At 62.6% G+C, this 14,736-nt stretch overlaps 2 protein-coding genes across 7 annotated transcripts in view; one reads left to right on the top strand and one right to left on the bottom strand.

The window, feature by feature from the left end:
• Positions 1-1,863, top strand: part of SMARCB1 (SWI/SNF related, matrix associated, actin dependent regulator of chromatin, subfamily b, member 1) — a 37,094-nt gene extending 35,231 nt beyond the window's left edge. For both annotated transcript variants that reach the window (XM_045535087.1, XM_045535086.1), the window contains exons 8-9: positions 980-1,111; positions 1,516-1,863. In XM_045535087.1, the coding sequence (XP_045391043.1) occupies positions 980-1,111; positions 1,516-1,555 (172 nt within the window). In that variant the 3' untranslated portion in view covers positions 1,556-1,863. The remainder of the gene's footprint in view (positions 1-979; positions 1,112-1,515) is intronic.
• DERL3 (derlin 3) lies at positions 1,836-6,214 on the bottom strand. Of its 5 annotated transcripts, XM_045535092.1 has the most exons (8): positions 6,005-6,133; positions 5,815-5,880; positions 5,670-5,743; positions 5,463-5,556; positions 4,835-5,030; positions 4,240-4,330; positions 2,847-2,848; positions 1,836-2,271 (listed from the first exon to the last, which is right to left on the bottom strand). In XM_045535092.1, exons 1-8 carry the CDS (start codon positions 6,095-6,097, stop codon positions 2,111-2,113), a joined length of 777 nt encoding a protein of 258 aa, XP_045391048.1. In that variant the 5' UTR covers positions 6,098-6,133; the 3' UTR covers positions 1,836-2,110. The 5 variants fall into 5 exon arrangements, with proteins under 5 accessions (XP_045391048.1, XP_045391047.1, XP_045391045.1 ...); XM_045535091.1 differs by lacking the exons at positions 1,836-2,271; positions 2,847-2,848 and adding an exon at positions 3,910-4,135 and having other exon boundaries at positions 4,835-4,907; positions 5,442-5,556; XM_045535089.1 differs by lacking the exons at positions 1,836-2,271; positions 2,847-2,848 and adding an exon at positions 3,910-4,135.
• Between the last annotated feature and the right edge of the window lie 8,522 nt (positions 6,215-14,736).

Genomic DNA, 14,736 nt, shown 5'->3' with positions numbered 1-14,736 from the left:
AGCAGAGGCCAGAGCGGCTGCAGCAGGAGGGGCAGGAGGGCCACGGTCAGGGCCTCCCTGAGGCTTTCCGCCAGGCAGGGGTTCGGTGGGGCCGGCGGGAAGCGCTGTCGGAGCCCGGAGCTGGCCCGCCCCCCAGAGGCGCGGTGGAGGGAGCCACTGAAGGCGGGAGCCATGCGGCCCGAGGCGACCACAGCTGTTGCTCAGGCCTGGAAACCAAGGCCCGGAGAGGCAGCAGCCCAGCCACCCTCCTCCTCCCCCGGCGCTGCTGCGCCCACCCTGTGCCTTCTCAGCCCTTGCTCTGCTGACGCCCCGCCCTGCTGTGTCCACTGGACAAGACACAGCCAGGCGGTGTCTGCGGGCCCACGGGGCAGAGTGTGGTCCAGGGATATGGCTTCTGGGTCCAGCTCTCTGCCAACCAACTGCTCTGTGTCTCGGGGGCCTCGTGTGGCCCCCGGGAGGTGGGCTGAGGGGCCAGTGTGTGGAACATGTAGGAGCAGCCCGCCCAGCGCCCTCCGTGGGTTGAGGCCTCTCCCCCCATCAGTAGGCCCTGACCCGGACGCAGGGCGGGGCAGACGGCCCTCCGGCCCCCACGGTTCACTTCCCGGCTGCGGTGCAGTGGTAGCAGCCCGCCCGCCCGTGCTGCCCTGTCATGGGGAACCACCTCCACGGCCAAGGGCCGCCTGCCCGGGCTCGCAGACAGAGAGACGCTAGGGGCAGACAAAGGGCTTGTCAGGAGTTCCCTTTGAAGGGATCCCGTGGGGTCACTGGGGCAGCTCCCTGGAGGTTCAGGTGACAGGAGCATTCCCCGGCTGCTGCTGGGAGGAGCTGGGGCACAGAAGTGGGCCAGAATCCCCCGGCCAGGGCCTAGGCCTTCCCAGTATGCCCTGGCTGCAGCGTCCCATCTGCGGGGGTCGGGTTGGACAGGGATTTTGTGCTGCTTTCCTGTGACAGTCGTTCCTCTCACTGCTCCTCCTCGCAGTGAGAACCCCCTGCCCACAGTGGAGATCGCCATCCGGAACACGGGCGATGCGGACCAGTGGTGCCCACTGTTGGAGACCCTCACAGATGCCGAGATGGAGAAGAAGATCCGTGACCAGGACAGGAACACAAGGTACCCTCTGTCCCTGTGCCGCTGGCTCTGCCCACAGACACCCCTCTTCCCGGGCAGGGGCAGGGCCATCGCCTTTCCCTAGTGACCTGTGGTCTCTGGGAGGGGACCTGCATTGCAGAGGCAAGTTCTTGGGAGATGAGCCCCCCTGGGGTGGGTTCCCTGCAGGGAACAAAGGGAGGTCCTCAGGTCAGGTCCGACCACAGCCTGGACCAGGTTGTCAGTCCCTGGAGAGGTGGGCAGGGCCTGAGCAGCACACAGGCAAGGCCGAGGGAAGGCTGGGGTCCGACCCTGCTGGTGGCCCGCATCCTGCCTCTGTCCCTGCTCCTGTACCTGCCCTAGAGAGCACCAGGGAGGGCAGCCCCAGGCTGGGAGCTGGCCCTGCTCACCGCCCTCTCCTCCCCCAGGCGTATGAGGCGTCTCGCCAACACTGCCCCGGCCTGGTAACCAGCCCATCGGCGCTCAGCTCCCACGGAGCAGCTCACATCGGAGCCGCCCTTCATCTTCTGGCAAGGAGAGAGGCACGGGGACAGTCCGGCACCATCCTGAGGATGCGGGGGCTTCCAGGTCTCCCTCCCCAGCACACATTCCATTTGCTGAGCCCCAGTCCTGTTCCCCCCGCTCCCAGCAGCCTCCCCCAGTCTCTGGGGTCAGGAGTAAGCCTTATTTTGGGTTGTGTTTTGTTTTTGTATAGGAGCCCCAGGCAGGGCTAGCAACACTTTTTAAATAAAAGGCTATAGGTCATGTTCAATTTCTTCAAAGTGGTAGCATCAAAATTACAGGAGAGCCAGGAGCGGGGCCTGGCTGGGCTTGGCAGGGGGTGGTGTGTGACCAGGGCCGACACGCTAGGCCTCTTGCCCTTCTCTGCCTTGGGTCCCCAGGTGGGGGTTAACAGGGTTCCACTCTCAGCACCCAACTCGCCGCAAGGCCTGAGTCAGAGCCCAGTCCTTGCATTTCCTGGGGCCCTCCAAGTGCGAGAACCGAAAGGAGCGGCTGGGAGGCTCAGGGCTGGGCCGCCTGCCTTTCAGCAGCAGCCCGACCCTGCTCCCTTTGCCCGGCCTCGGGAAGGAGCCGTGGGCTCTGCCGCTTCCCTGGGCTGCCCTGGCTCTGCTGCGTCCAGATGGTCAGGCTGCTGCCCGCTGGGCCTTGCTGCTCTGGGATCCCTCACACAGGGCCTGGTCCTGTGGGCACTGCCAGGCCGCTGCCAGCCTGGTGCGGGAGGGCGTCTATCCCAGCTCCAGCAGTGCCCACCTCCCCCAAGCTGGCACAGTGGCACTGTGGCCTGGGCCAGCTCCTGCCTGCCAGGCCGGCTATGAGGAACGTGGGAATGACACACCGAGCCTGGTGCCGGCTCTTGGGGTTGACTGGTGTGTAGGGAGGAGGCACAGCCCTTGGCCTCTCTCAGCTCCACCTCCCGGGAGCTCGTGTGCCCTCTGCATCCTCATCTGTAAGGTGGGAGTGTCCCACACACGGACATGGGATCCAGGAGGGCCACGGAGTGGGCACACAGCTCCAGGCTTACTCAAGATAATGGCCCAGAGCCCCAGCACAGGGCTGCTGCCACCTCAGAGGCTTCTCTGCTCCCTGGGAGCGTGGCAGGGCCCCCTAGGACCTGGCTCCCAAACGGAGCCCCGTGTGGGCAGGGGCAGAGCTCTGCGCAGGTATTGGGATTCTCAGTTGCTGGGATATAGGTGCGATGGGCCTGCAAGGGCTGGGGGCTCCTACGAAAATGTCCTACCGCTTGAGACATTTGTACTCAGGTCCTCTGTTCTCCGTCAAAGAGTGGAACTCGCCAGAGCCCCACAGCAAGGGGACAGCTGGGTCTTCCTGGAAGGCCCTGAACAAAGAGGAAGATTCTAGGCCCAGCTGGCCTTGGAAATGAATGGGCTTCCTTGCTTCATTGCTGAGGTGTTCACTCAGTCCATGGGGCAGCAGGCAGCCCCGTGCCCACCCCGCTGGGCAGGCAGGCCCACCTGCCCGGGAGGGGCCTGGGGAAGGGCCCTCCAGGCTGCAGAGCCAGGTTTCACTACACGATTGAGGGCAGACTCGACGGACTGTTTCTGTTTCCATGAAAACAACAGCTGGTGGCTGCAGGAGCCCTGCGGTGCTCAGCACCTGGACCGACAGGCCTAGAGCAACAGGAGGAGAGCTGCCAGGCCCTCTCATGCCCACGTTACAGGAGAAAGAAGTGGGCTGCGGGATCACGTAAGGCTCACACAGGTCCTCGGCTAAAAAGGGCAGGGACAGAGCTTCCCAGAAGTCTCTGCCTCACCCAGTCACAGGACTCTGGAGTCATAGGAAGGGCAGAAGACCCAATCCCAGCCCTTCTCTGCTCCTGACCCCAGGGGGCCTTGGTGTCACTTGATGGAAAATGAGGCAAAGGTGCACCTGTGAAGGTTGCTGAAGAGGGACAGGAGAGGCTGGGTCAGCATCAGACCAAAGGTACCACGGGCAGGGGCACCATTTTCCAGGCTCAGCACAGGCTAGGAGAGCCCAGTCCTGGCCCCAGGCCCCGGCCAGTGCCCCCTGACCATCAGGGAGCAGAGGCCCAGGGTCGGTAGGACTTGCCCGAGACTCCATCAAGGCACTGGCAGGGCTGGGACGAGAACCCTGAGTCTCATCTGTGAGCTCAGAGCTCTGCTGGGCAATGGGGACAGGTTCTTTGCCCTGGATGGGCCCCGATCCTATCACCTACGATGGGGCTGAGAGGACAGGCTGGGCGAGGGCACAGGGCAGGTGTGAGGGGCCTGGGAGGTGTGGCCAGCCTTGGCAAGGGGAGCCAGTGCCTCGGGCCAAAAGGCTGCAGGTCATACTGTTTATTCGGGTGGGCCCTTGTGTGGACCCAGCCTCTAGGACGGAGGTGGTTCGCTGCAAGCAGGGGTTGGGGAGGGTGCAGGGCCGCCAGAAGCCTCTCGGGCTGGCCGTGGGTGGGGTCACTGCTGCGGGGGTGGCTGATGGGGTCCTGGCTGCTCCTCAGGAAGGGGCAGGTAATCGGGGTCCTCCTCAGGGCCATCCAGTAGCAGCTTCCTGTGGGGAGGGGGCCGGGCTGAGCTGGGGCCAGCACAGGTCCCCCTGGGGTGGGGCCATCTGAGGGAGGGCAGGGGAGGAGGGTTGTCATCTCCAGCACTCACAGGAAGCCCGGGGTCAGCAGCAGCCTCTTGCCTCCAGGCTGCTTGGGGAAGACATCCTCCAAGAAGTAGTAGGTGTGGCCCACGGCAATCCCTGTGAGAGAGCCATGGACTGCCAGAGGCCACCCTCCACAGCCCAGTGGCCCAGGCCACCAGCATGTGCTCCAGGCCTCTATCCACAGCCCAGTGGCCCCAGCAGGCTGAGAGTAACCTCAGGCCCCAGAGCATGAGGGCCCCAAAGTCCTGTACAGGGTGCCAGCCTAGGGTGGGGCCAGGGTTGGCCCCTGAAGGGGACAGGCTGAAAGTGGGCAGGACGTGGGAAAGGGAAGGCCTGAGAACACTGGGCAAGCGGGAACCACGGAGCAGGAACCCTGAACCAGCCATCAGGGCCCACGCACACACCAGCAGGTCAGCCCTGAAGATGCAGATCATGTGGGCTGGCGTGTGTGAGGGGCTGTAAGAACAGAGGAGCTGGCGGGGCAGGGGTGGCGGTGGGGAGGCAGAGGAGAGGTCCCCCACAGGTGGGAGCGGGGCCCTGGGCAGCATGTCCTGCGGGGAGCAGCCAGCCTGGGGCGGGCTGGATGGACAGGCAGCTCACCCAGCAGGTCCACGAGGATCGAGTTGCCCAGCAGCAGCGAGAAGCCCATGAGCGCCCAGGGCAGGAACGGCGCCTGGAAGGTGAGGAGGCCGAAGAAGTTGACCCTCACCAGAGGGCTGCGGCGGCTCCACACATACACCAGCATGGCCGTGAGGGCCTGGCCCAGGAAGAACAGGCTGCCCAGGAGTCCCAGCAGCTGGGCAGAGTCAAGGTGTCCTGGTGCAGGCCTCAGCCCGTGCCCAGGGCCCCTCTGCCTCCCTAAGCCCCTGGAATCGTTCCATTGCTTTCCTTCCAAATTGTCCCCATGTGCCTGCCATTCCCGCATCAAGTGAGCCCTTCTAATAAAGGCCACACTCCTGGCAGTCAGGTCCCATGAGGTGTTCCTCGCACACCTGCCACCTCATCGCAGGCCCCACCCACTGCCTGGCCCCCCCACCCGGCTGTCCAGTGCGTCACCTGTTGTCCAGAGCACACAGCCCTGGCACCTGTACAGCGGTGCGCACATGATGGATCAGCACACCCTAAGGTGGAGTGAACGGCTCTGTCTCTCTGGCCTGGGCACTCGTGCAGCCGCAGGCCGGCCCCATGGCGCTGTGGCCCAAGGTACCAGAGCCCGTGGGAAGGATACGGTCATAAGGACGCCTCCGAAGAGAAACATGAAGACGAAGTCTGCTGTGCGGCCGCGGAAGGAGCCCTCCTCCAGCATACGACAGTAGTGGAACCTGCAGCGTTGGTATAGGAAACGCCACCTGGGCGCTGCCTCAGTTTCCCCGCTCCCCGCCTGGCGGGCCTGCCCCGCCCGCCTCCCGGCCCGGGTCTGCGCGGCGCAGGATACACGAAGAGCATGTTGAAGAAGAAGCTGAATCCCAGGGGCCCGAAGAAGAGGAAGTTGGTGACGAGCCTCCAGACCTGCGGGGGCGGATGGTCAGGCGCGGGACCGGCGACCTGGCCAGCAGGTGCAAAGGGCGGGGTGGCCTCACCTGGAACTTCCGGAACACGAGGTGCGGGTTGAAGTAGAGCTGGAAGGGGCTGAGGAGCTCCAGCTGCTGTGGAACCAGAGGCGCGTCAGGGGCTGCCGCAGGGACCCGGGCTGTAGCCGTGGCGACCCTGCTCCCTCGCCCCTGCCTCGGGCTGCAGTCATGGCGACGCCCCGCCCGCCCGGCAGCTCACCACGGCGGCGGTAGTGAGGACACAGGCAGCGGTGTAGGTGCGCGTCACCGCCGGCACCTGCAGAAACTCTGCAGCAAGCCCTCGCCACGCCATTGCACCAGCTCAGGCACGCGTGGCCGGACCGGCAGAGCGCCCTTTAACCCGCCTCTCTGCCCCGCCTCCCTCCCACCCTTGGCCAATCCGCGTCCGAGGCTCAGCGCGCTCCAGGCTAGCGGGAGGGGCCCTGGGCTCAGTAGCCAATGGAATGAGGAAGGAGGAACTTGGGGGCGGGAAGAGAGCATGGGCGTGTCGAGACTGGTGGCCAATGAACAGGCTTCACGGTTGAGCTCGTGGCGGTTGTTGTGACTGCGGCGGCGGCGCGGGAGAAAGTATGGCCAATGAGGACCTGGAGGCTTCGCGGCATTCTAGGGGAAGACCAATGGCGAGGACCCACGGCACCGCGGGGGCGGGGCTCAGAGTACGGCGTTTGTGCGGAAAAGACCGAAGCCAGACCCACGAGTCCGCGAGGGGGCGGGGCTGCAGGGGTGTGGGCGGGGCTGGGCTGAGAGTCGGGGGGCGTCGGCTGGTGACGATCCTCTTCCCGCTCGCTGGCGACGGGGGCACGACCTTCTCGCCTCCGCGGACCCGAGGCAGGGCCACTCAGCCCGCAGCAAGGGAGGCGTTCGGGAGCGTGTCCAACCCCCCCAAACGTGCGGCTCCTGTCGGGGGTCTTCCCGGGGCCCCGCAGGAGGGGGCGCCGGGCGGGGGCCGGCAGCCCTGGGGGGACGCGACGGCGCTGAGGCGGACTCAGCGAGTGGGCAGGCTGGAGGGGCCTCAGCATTTTGGTGGAAGAGAGAAACTCCATCGTTCATTCATTCATCCGTTTAATGAGCACCTACTCTGTGCCTGTTGCTGTTCTGGATTCTGGGGGTCGGGCCGCCAACAAAAGATGCTGTGCCCTCCGGCCCGGCCCGGGGCAGTCAAGGGGTGGTACGGCGAGCTAGCGCTGACGGAACACAGCCGAGTGAGGAGTGGGGGGCTGCAGTGCCGGACGGGGTGACCTGGGAAGCCTCTGTGAGGAGGTGACGTTTGATTATCACTTTGAAAAGATCCCTGTGTCCATTAGGATGCTTACTATAAAAAACAAAACTAAACACGAAAACAGAAAATCGCAAGTGCTAGCAAGGATGCGGAGAAATTGGAAGCCTTGTGCATTGCAGGTGGGAATACACAACTGGCAGCTGCTGTGGAAAACAGTATCACCATTACTCAAAAAATTAAAAATAGAATTATCATGTGATCCAGCAATGCCACTTCTGGGTATATATCCAAAAGAATCCAAAGCAAGGACTTGAAGAGATACTTGAAGAGATACACCCATGTTCCTGGCAGCATTATTCACAATAGCCAAAGGGTGGAAGCAATTCAAGTGTCCATGGACAGATGAATGATAAACAAAATGTGGTGTTTACACGTTCAGTGGAATATTATTCAGCCCTGAAAGAATAAAATTCTGATATATGCTACAACATGGATGAACTTTGAAGACATTAAGCTAAGTGAAATAAGCCAGACACAAAAAGACGGTTCTGTATGATTCCACTTACACAAGATGGGAATGGGGAGTTATTGTTTAATGGGGACAGAGTTTCAGTTTGGGAAAATGAACAAGTTCTGGAGGTGGGTGGAGGGGATGGCTTCACCAGAACGTGAATGTATTTAATACCACTGAACTGTACACTTAATAATGGTTAAGGCAAATCGTATATTGTGTGTACGTTTAAGAGAACTTTTGTAAGAGATCTCTGTGTTTGCTGTGAGTGCAGTAGGCTGGCAGATAAATCAGTGAGCCGGGGGAGACTGCAAGGGACAGTGGTGACTTGGGCAGGCTGGAACCTGGAGGGCAAGGAGTGGTGTGCTGTGGGTTTGCCCACAGATGGGACCGGGTTGTGAGTCAAGGGTAAGTTCAAGGGCTGAGCTGCAGAGTGGATGGATGCTGGTGGTCTTGGCTGAGATGCAGAATTGTAGAGAGAAGGCGGGTGGGTTGGAGAGTCCAGTTCTGGCCTCACTGAGTTGGAGCATCTGTGTGACATCGCTTGGAAAAATCTGCGCGTGGGATTGGGGTAGACTAGGGCAGGGCGGGCAGTCCAAATGTTGGTGCCAGTCACTTGTAGCCTCGGGCCTGCGTGAGATGCGCAAGGGGCAAGGCTACATGGAGAGGAGACGCTGGGCCTGGCAGCCGACCTTTCAGGAGTGCCAGAGGGCAAACCCAGCTGGGGAGGCCGAGGGAGGCTGAGCAGGGTGGGCCCAGGGGCTGAGCCAGGGAAGGGCTCCCAGAGCAAGGCAGCGAGAAGCCCAGGGAGACGTGGCATCAGAAGGCACTGGGTGGCAGTCATGCCAAGGTCCCGGTGCGGGCAGGAGGGAGAGGCACTCGGATGCATGCGCCTTTACTAGCATGCGAAGCTCAGCCTTGGACGCAGTGTGGACGACAGGGGCGCTCTGGACAGGGCCCTGAGGTCCCTCAAGGAGACTGCAACTGGCCAAGAGGGAGGACTGGCTGGGAGGTGGTCTCAGGTGGATCCCAAGAGCACAAGGTCCCACAGGGCACTGAGGGGGGTCCCCTGGGGAGAGGGGCAGGACCAGTGCCTGATGACAGTGGGTCCAGGAGCCCCGTGTGTGGGGAGGGGCGAGCTGGGAGCACTGGAGGGCTGTGCATTTGGTTTAGGATGAGGAGAAGGTCTGGCCTACACAGCAGGGCTTGGACCAAGGTGCTGGAGGTCGGGAGTTGGGGGCAGGCTGAGGGGGCCTCCTTGGCCAGCCTTGGTTTTCCAGTGAAGCAGGCCAAGGTCATGTTGGAGGCCGGCCATGCAGGGCAGAGCCCACCCTGGCAGCAGCCGTGTGCAGCAGGGCGGGGATCCCGGGCCTCTGACGCCAGGGCGGGCGCCCGCCAGGCACGGAGGAGCCAGGAGGGAGGTCGGGTTTCATGTCAGCGTGGGGAAGGGGGGTGTTCCTCCTCCAGGCGCTTAGCGGGCGCTGGCGGCCCTCCACTCAGGGTCAGGCCGGGGCTAACGGGAGGGGCTGTCATTGTCGGCAGGGGCGTCTGTCTCCCCTTCGATTGGGGGCCGATAACGCAGGCGCCTGGCTTGGGGGCCGAGAAGCACATTCCTGGGAGGCCCGGAGCCCAGGGCAGGCAGGGGAGGCCAGCGGAGGCCCAGAGGGTGCCCGGTAGGACATCCAGGGAGCAGCAGCTGGGTTCGGCTGTAGACACTCCCTCCTCAGAGCCCCTGGGTATGCTCAGATGGGGAAACTGAGGCACAGCAGGAGGCAGAGCATCCCTGGGGCAGGCCTCTGTCACCAGTCCTGGCCTTTCCTGTCTAGTCTGAGGCCAAGAACAGGCCACTCTGGAGACACCAAGTCCACTTCTCCTCGAGTCCTTGGGCCCCTCCCGAGAGTTCTTTATGGAGAGAAGCCCTGGGCATCCCAGGTTCCAGGGGCCGAGAGACACAGGCAGGGCCGGATGCGGATGTCTAGGGGGCAGATCTGCCGCTGGGCCCACCTCACACACTAGGAGGGACCCTCATCAGCCCCTGGTAACAGTCCAGAAACCTAGGGTCATCTCTGCATCCCCTACCCCATGTCGCACTTGGTGCCCCCACGGAACCCCCTGTCCTTTCCCTCCTCTCCAATACGCCTCCCCACCACCACCGCCTCTTGTTCAGCCTCAGTTTCTCTCCTCTGGAACTGCCCTAGCTCTCTGGAGCATTCATTCATTCATTCATTCATTTTCTTCTCTACCAGCCTAGATGTGCTGTTAAAGAAGAGAGGAAGGGCAGGTGGAAGTGTCCTACTCCAGGAAGCCCTCCCTGATCACCTTTGAAGGGACCAGAGCTCACTTATCTTCTGTGAAGTCTCTGAGCACTTAATTTTTTAATATATTTTATTCCTAAGTCAGCCCATGGCTGTGGCGACACAGAAGAACGTGAGAAACGAGGCGAATGTTTGTGTATGTGGTGGAGCATCTGCGTCTTCCGCTTGATGACACATAGCGCCCCTGGCCAGGGGCTGTGCACACAGGGCCTGCCCCGCCCCAGCCGTGGTGAGTAAGCCTCCACTGAAACCCCGGCCAGCTCCTCCCAGGAGCAGCTGTGTCCCCCTTGGCCCTTCCTGTCTGGGCCATGGGGTATTTTTAGCACTGAATCCGGAAGCCACACGGCAGCAGCTGCTCGTGGCCAGAGTACAAGAACAACAACTGCCCAGGTGGGCCGCGTCAGAGCTCGGCCAAAGACGGAGTGAGCTGGGCCTGGCCCTCTGGACCTGGTAGCAGAATCTGGGCTTTCCAGGAACGAGCTGGTCTCTGGGTGAGACGGGGAGGGAGGAGGCAGAGGGGGCTGAGGAAGAGCCGCACTAGCCAGGCCAGGGCAGGACAAGAGCATGTGCAAAGGCCCTGAGCCCTCCCCTGGCAGAGACATGGATGAAGCCCCAGTTTGGGGAGAGGCCACCTGTTAGGTTGGGCAGGCAAGTTTGGGGTGCTGTGGGGACACAACCACCTTCAGGAAGCTCTCCGGGCCACCCCAGCCCCGTCCTCCCAGCTCCTTCCCCTCCTCAGCCCTGTCACGCTGAGGTTGTCTATGCCACGATGGCCCCTCTGGCCTGGTGTCTGCCATATCGCTGGGGCACAGGCAGGGGCGTGGTGAATGTGGAGCCCTGTGAAGACAGAGACCTGGACTCCGGGGCTGGCAGTGGGACCTGGCCACTCTCTGCCGCTCTGGTTCCCAGTGTTCCTGTCCCTGTCTATGAAATGGGTGGCTTGGAGGAGTCCATCTGTAGAGTCTCCTTCAGCTCAAAGGTTGTACTCTGCTCCACGCTGGGTGGGGTCAGAGGTTTCTGGGTGGGAGCCCCTTCCTGTCACAGGCACGGCTGGCCTCCCCCTCCAGGGCCATCTCTGCCGTGAGTGAGTGAAGGCCTGTGAGCGAGAATGCACCAGGGGTGGGTTCTGCACGTCCTGTCTGCCAGGCCTATCCCCGCTGTCTCCTCTGGCTGGAGCTCTCCTGTGCCCATGGCCAGGAACATCCGTAGAGGCCTGCAAGGTGGCGGAGGGGACTGCGGTGGCCACCTCTGGCCTCTGCCTGTTGGGGAGACACTGAGTCCCGCACCAAGCAGGCAGGGACTGGCTGGTGAGTGGTCCGTGGGGGCCGCTGGGCTGGCGGGACCCTGATGGGGACAGTGGTGGAGCAGACAGAGGAGGGGCAAGCTAGGCAGGGACAATGGCTCGAGCAAAGCTGGGGAGGTGGGAATAGACCCGTGTGCTACTCATGAGGGAGGCAAGGATATTGTGAAGGGTGGGAGATGACAGCTGCCCAGTGGTCCCTAGCCAGATGCCACACATGGGCTTTACTAAACTCGTTGAAGCCTCACCACCACCTGATGAAGCAGGTCACTATTACAGAGGAGGAAACAGGCTCAGGGAGGTTAAGTAATCTGCCTGAGGACACACAGCTAAAGAGTAGCAAAACAGCAGGGTGCCAGTCCTGGCTTTGCCACCACCGGAGTGATAAGGGACCCATAGGGAGGAGGCAAGCTACCCTGACCCCACTGCTGGGGCACAGGGGTGGGAGGGGCATCACCAACCAGCTAGTGTTGTGCAGCCTCGGGCCCTTCTCCAGCCTCTGTTTGGAGGTAAAACCTCTTTGCAATGTCTGGGCTCCCGGGAAGGTCTCCAACATGAGACTCTGCACCCTGGCTGCTTCCCTGCTGTTGGGGCCTTGGTTTCCTTTCACTGTCCCTGACTCTCCACGGCTGCATGAGATGGTCCCTGCTAGTCCCCAGCTACAGGCCCCACCCAAGCCTGTGCCCTGGCTGTCTTGGCCCTCGGCAGTTGCTGGTAATTCCCACCTCCTGCTGTGGCCACTGCAGGAATGTCAAAGCCACCTCCAGCCCAGGCTGCCCAGAGCTCCGGAGCCTCAGAGCGCCTGGCAGGGGCCTTCCCCCTCCCCTGCCTCCACTATTTTCGGGCTCAGCGCTGTGGGCGGTGTTTGGGGAGAAGCAGATTATCTGCTTGGCAGAGTCAGCCAAACAGCTGGGCCGGGGACGACTTCACAGAGACAGAACCTTGACACGCAGTGGAAAGATTTCAGACAAGCCAGTCTCGGTGGTGCATACCTGTCATCCCAGCTATTCAAGACGGTGAGGTGGAAGGATCACTTGAGCCCAGAAGTTCAAGACCAGCCTGGGCAACATAGCAAGACCCCCCCTCCTAATCTCTAAAAACCAAAAATAAATCTTTTAAAAAAAAGGCAAGACTTGGAAGCCCATTGTGAATCTGTGTTGCCTGTTTGCCCTCCTGGGGTCCACATAGCTGGGGGTCTGGCCACGTGGCCCCGGGCTGTGTGTATGTGGAGCCTGTGGTGGCACTGTGCTGCCCAACCCCAGAGCACCACGCAGTGCTGGCTTGTGGCCTGGCAGGAACTGGAGGGACAGAGGCCACCATTCTGGGAGCCCTTGCTCAGGTCCAATGACTGAGAGCCTGGGCAAGCGTAAGGAGAGGCTCAGAAAGGCTTGGGGTTCACCCCACCTCCCACGTGGTTTGTACCCACTGACGCCCCTGCCAAGCAGCCAGGCCCTACTCACAATAGTAGGGGCCAGCGCTTCCCACGCCAGGTGGTGGCCCAGCCGCGGGGACGGGAGGCTAACAGTGTCCCCATCCTTCCACAGTGATGCCACTAGAGTCCCTGCCCCCACACTTGCCTGCAGACCTCCTCCCAGCCCTCCAATGCCCTTCGCCTCCTCCCAAGAGACAGGGTGGGGGGCCCTCTTTAAGAAAATGAATGCAAAATTATAAATGCAAGATTAGGTCCCAAAGTGAATATTTATTTAGGATGGGAAGGCAAACAAAACAAAGGACAAGTTTATAAAAGCTGACAAACAGCACCCTAAATCACAAAATACAGAAAAATTTGCTCCTTGGTCGGAAGCCTGTGGCTAAACGGCGCCCCCTGCCCAGGTCAGGTGGGGGCTGTCGGTCAAAGAACCAGCGTGCACTGCTGGAGCCCTGCGTGTGCTCTCTGCACAGTGGAGGAAACTGAGGCTGAGGTGTGGGGAGAGCATGTGTGAAGTGCTGAGGGCGGACCCAGGAAGGGACACAAGTTCTGCTGCTTGCATATCCCCACACAGGGGACTGGCTGCTTTGGTGTCCCCCCCCTCCGTGAGGCCCCGCTGAGAGGGGGCAGCCCCGGCAAGGCACACAGGCATCAGTGCTTCCGACTCTGGCCTAACCGCCATCCCCACCCCCAGGCCCCCCCTTTCCCTCCAGATGTGGGCACAGCTGTATTTTTAGAACAGCCGACCACACGGACATTCTTTCCTTCTAATTAAGATGGCTTCAGATCTCTCATCTGCAATCAGCCCCACTGTTCGTTCCTCAAATATCAAAGTGTGGTCAGGAGGGGCCGCCTCAGCTGGTTGTAGGGTTGGGGTTGGTTTTTTTTTCCGCTTCTTTCTTTTTTTTGGAACCATTAAGTTGGAAATGAGACCCAGAACCTGAGTGAACGCTAGCCCGGAGGAGGAGGGCCCAGCAGGATCGGGGGCAGAGTTTGCAGGAGCTGCCCCAGGGCCTTGCTCCGTGCCGTCCCCCACCTCGGCTGCGATCGCCCAGCTAGGCTGCAGCCCCCCATGTTCACCCACCCAAGGTTACGGTCTGTCTGGGGCAAGGGTGGCGATCCAGAGAGGGCCCGTGTCTGCCTTCAGGGTGATCAGTCCAGGGAGGGTCAACAGGCATCATGGGGCCCAGGGCTCAGGACCGTGCGGGAGCGGGGCTGTCAGCTGTTTGGTTGTCCCCATTTTACAGGACAGCAAACTGGGGCCTGGAAAGAGGAAGCGCCTGTTAGAAGTGCGGGAGCCCCACTGGTGTGGCTGCAGCGGGTCTGTGTTCCAGCACTGCCCGGCCTGGCAACCTGGCACCCAAGGCCAGCAGGCCCCTGACCTGTGTCAGCCCTGCGACACCGTCGGGAGGACCCTGGTGTGGAGCAGAGACAGAGACGCCAGCCCAAGTAGGGGACTAGGCAAGGCTGAGAGGCGCCTCTGAGTGCCCTGGAACCACCTGGAGCGCAGGCTGCCGGCTTTGCAGCGCTTCCTCCACACCAGCGACCTCAGCCCCACCGACAAGAGGAGGAAACCGACGGTCAGAGAGGCCTCCGGGCTGGTGGAGAGCCGCCCAGCCCACTGGGGATGAAGCCCCCAGCCCGCCGCGAAGGCTCCTGCTGCCGGGCTGGAGGCCGGGGGTCCGGGGGTCCGGGGGCCCGGGGTCCGGGGGTCTAGGCTGAGCCCCGCCTCCAGGTGCCGGGCGCCCGTCCCGCCCCGCGGGGAGCAGGGGGAGGCGCTCGGGCGGACAGAGGCAGGGGGCCCGGACGCCCGGCTTTCCGGTTGGGGGCCCACTAGGGCCGAGCCGGGCGTGAAGACAGGAAGTGAAATCGCCCCGGGACTCGCGCGCCCAGGGGCCGAGCGACAGGGAGGGCGAGGCAGAAGCGGGGCGGCTTCCCCCAGAACTGCCACCCCACCCGGCGGCACCCGGGCGCCTTTGTTCCGCCCGCCCCGCCGAGCGCTCAGCCGCTGGCGGCCCCCGGCCCCTCAGAGCCCGGGCTCTGTCGCCCTCTCGCGGCCGGAGCCGGTCTCGCCGGCGTCGGGGACGTCCCAGAGGCCGGAGGGGCGGGGCCTAACGGGGCGGGGCCTAACGGGGGGCGGGCTGACCCCATTCAGTC

This window comes from Lemur catta, chromosome 21 (assembly GCF_020740605.2).
Source record: "Lemur catta isolate mLemCat1 chromosome 21, mLemCat1.pri, whole genome shotgun sequence".
NCBI lineage: Eukaryota > Metazoa > Chordata > Mammalia > Primates > Lemuridae > Lemur > Lemur catta.
Note: the sequence above shows the minus strand (reverse complement) of the source record. Positions and strands in the feature narration are given on the sequence as shown.

Bases quoted from the DNA above. Each gene is read 5' to 3' on its own strand.
- DERL3 (XM_045535092.1), bottom strand. From the start codon at position 6,097: ATGGCGTGGCGAGGGCTTGCTGCAGAGTTTCTGCAGGTGCCGGCGGTG. The intron at 5,881-6,004 runs GTGAGCTGCCGG...CTGGTTCCACAG, and splicing joins TCCTCACTACCGCCGCCGTG to CAGCTGGAGCTCCTCAGCCC. The intron at 5,744-5,814 runs GTGAGGCCACCC...CCGCCCCCGCAG, and splicing joins TCGTGTTCCGGAAGTTCCAG to GTCTGGAGGCTCGTCACCAA.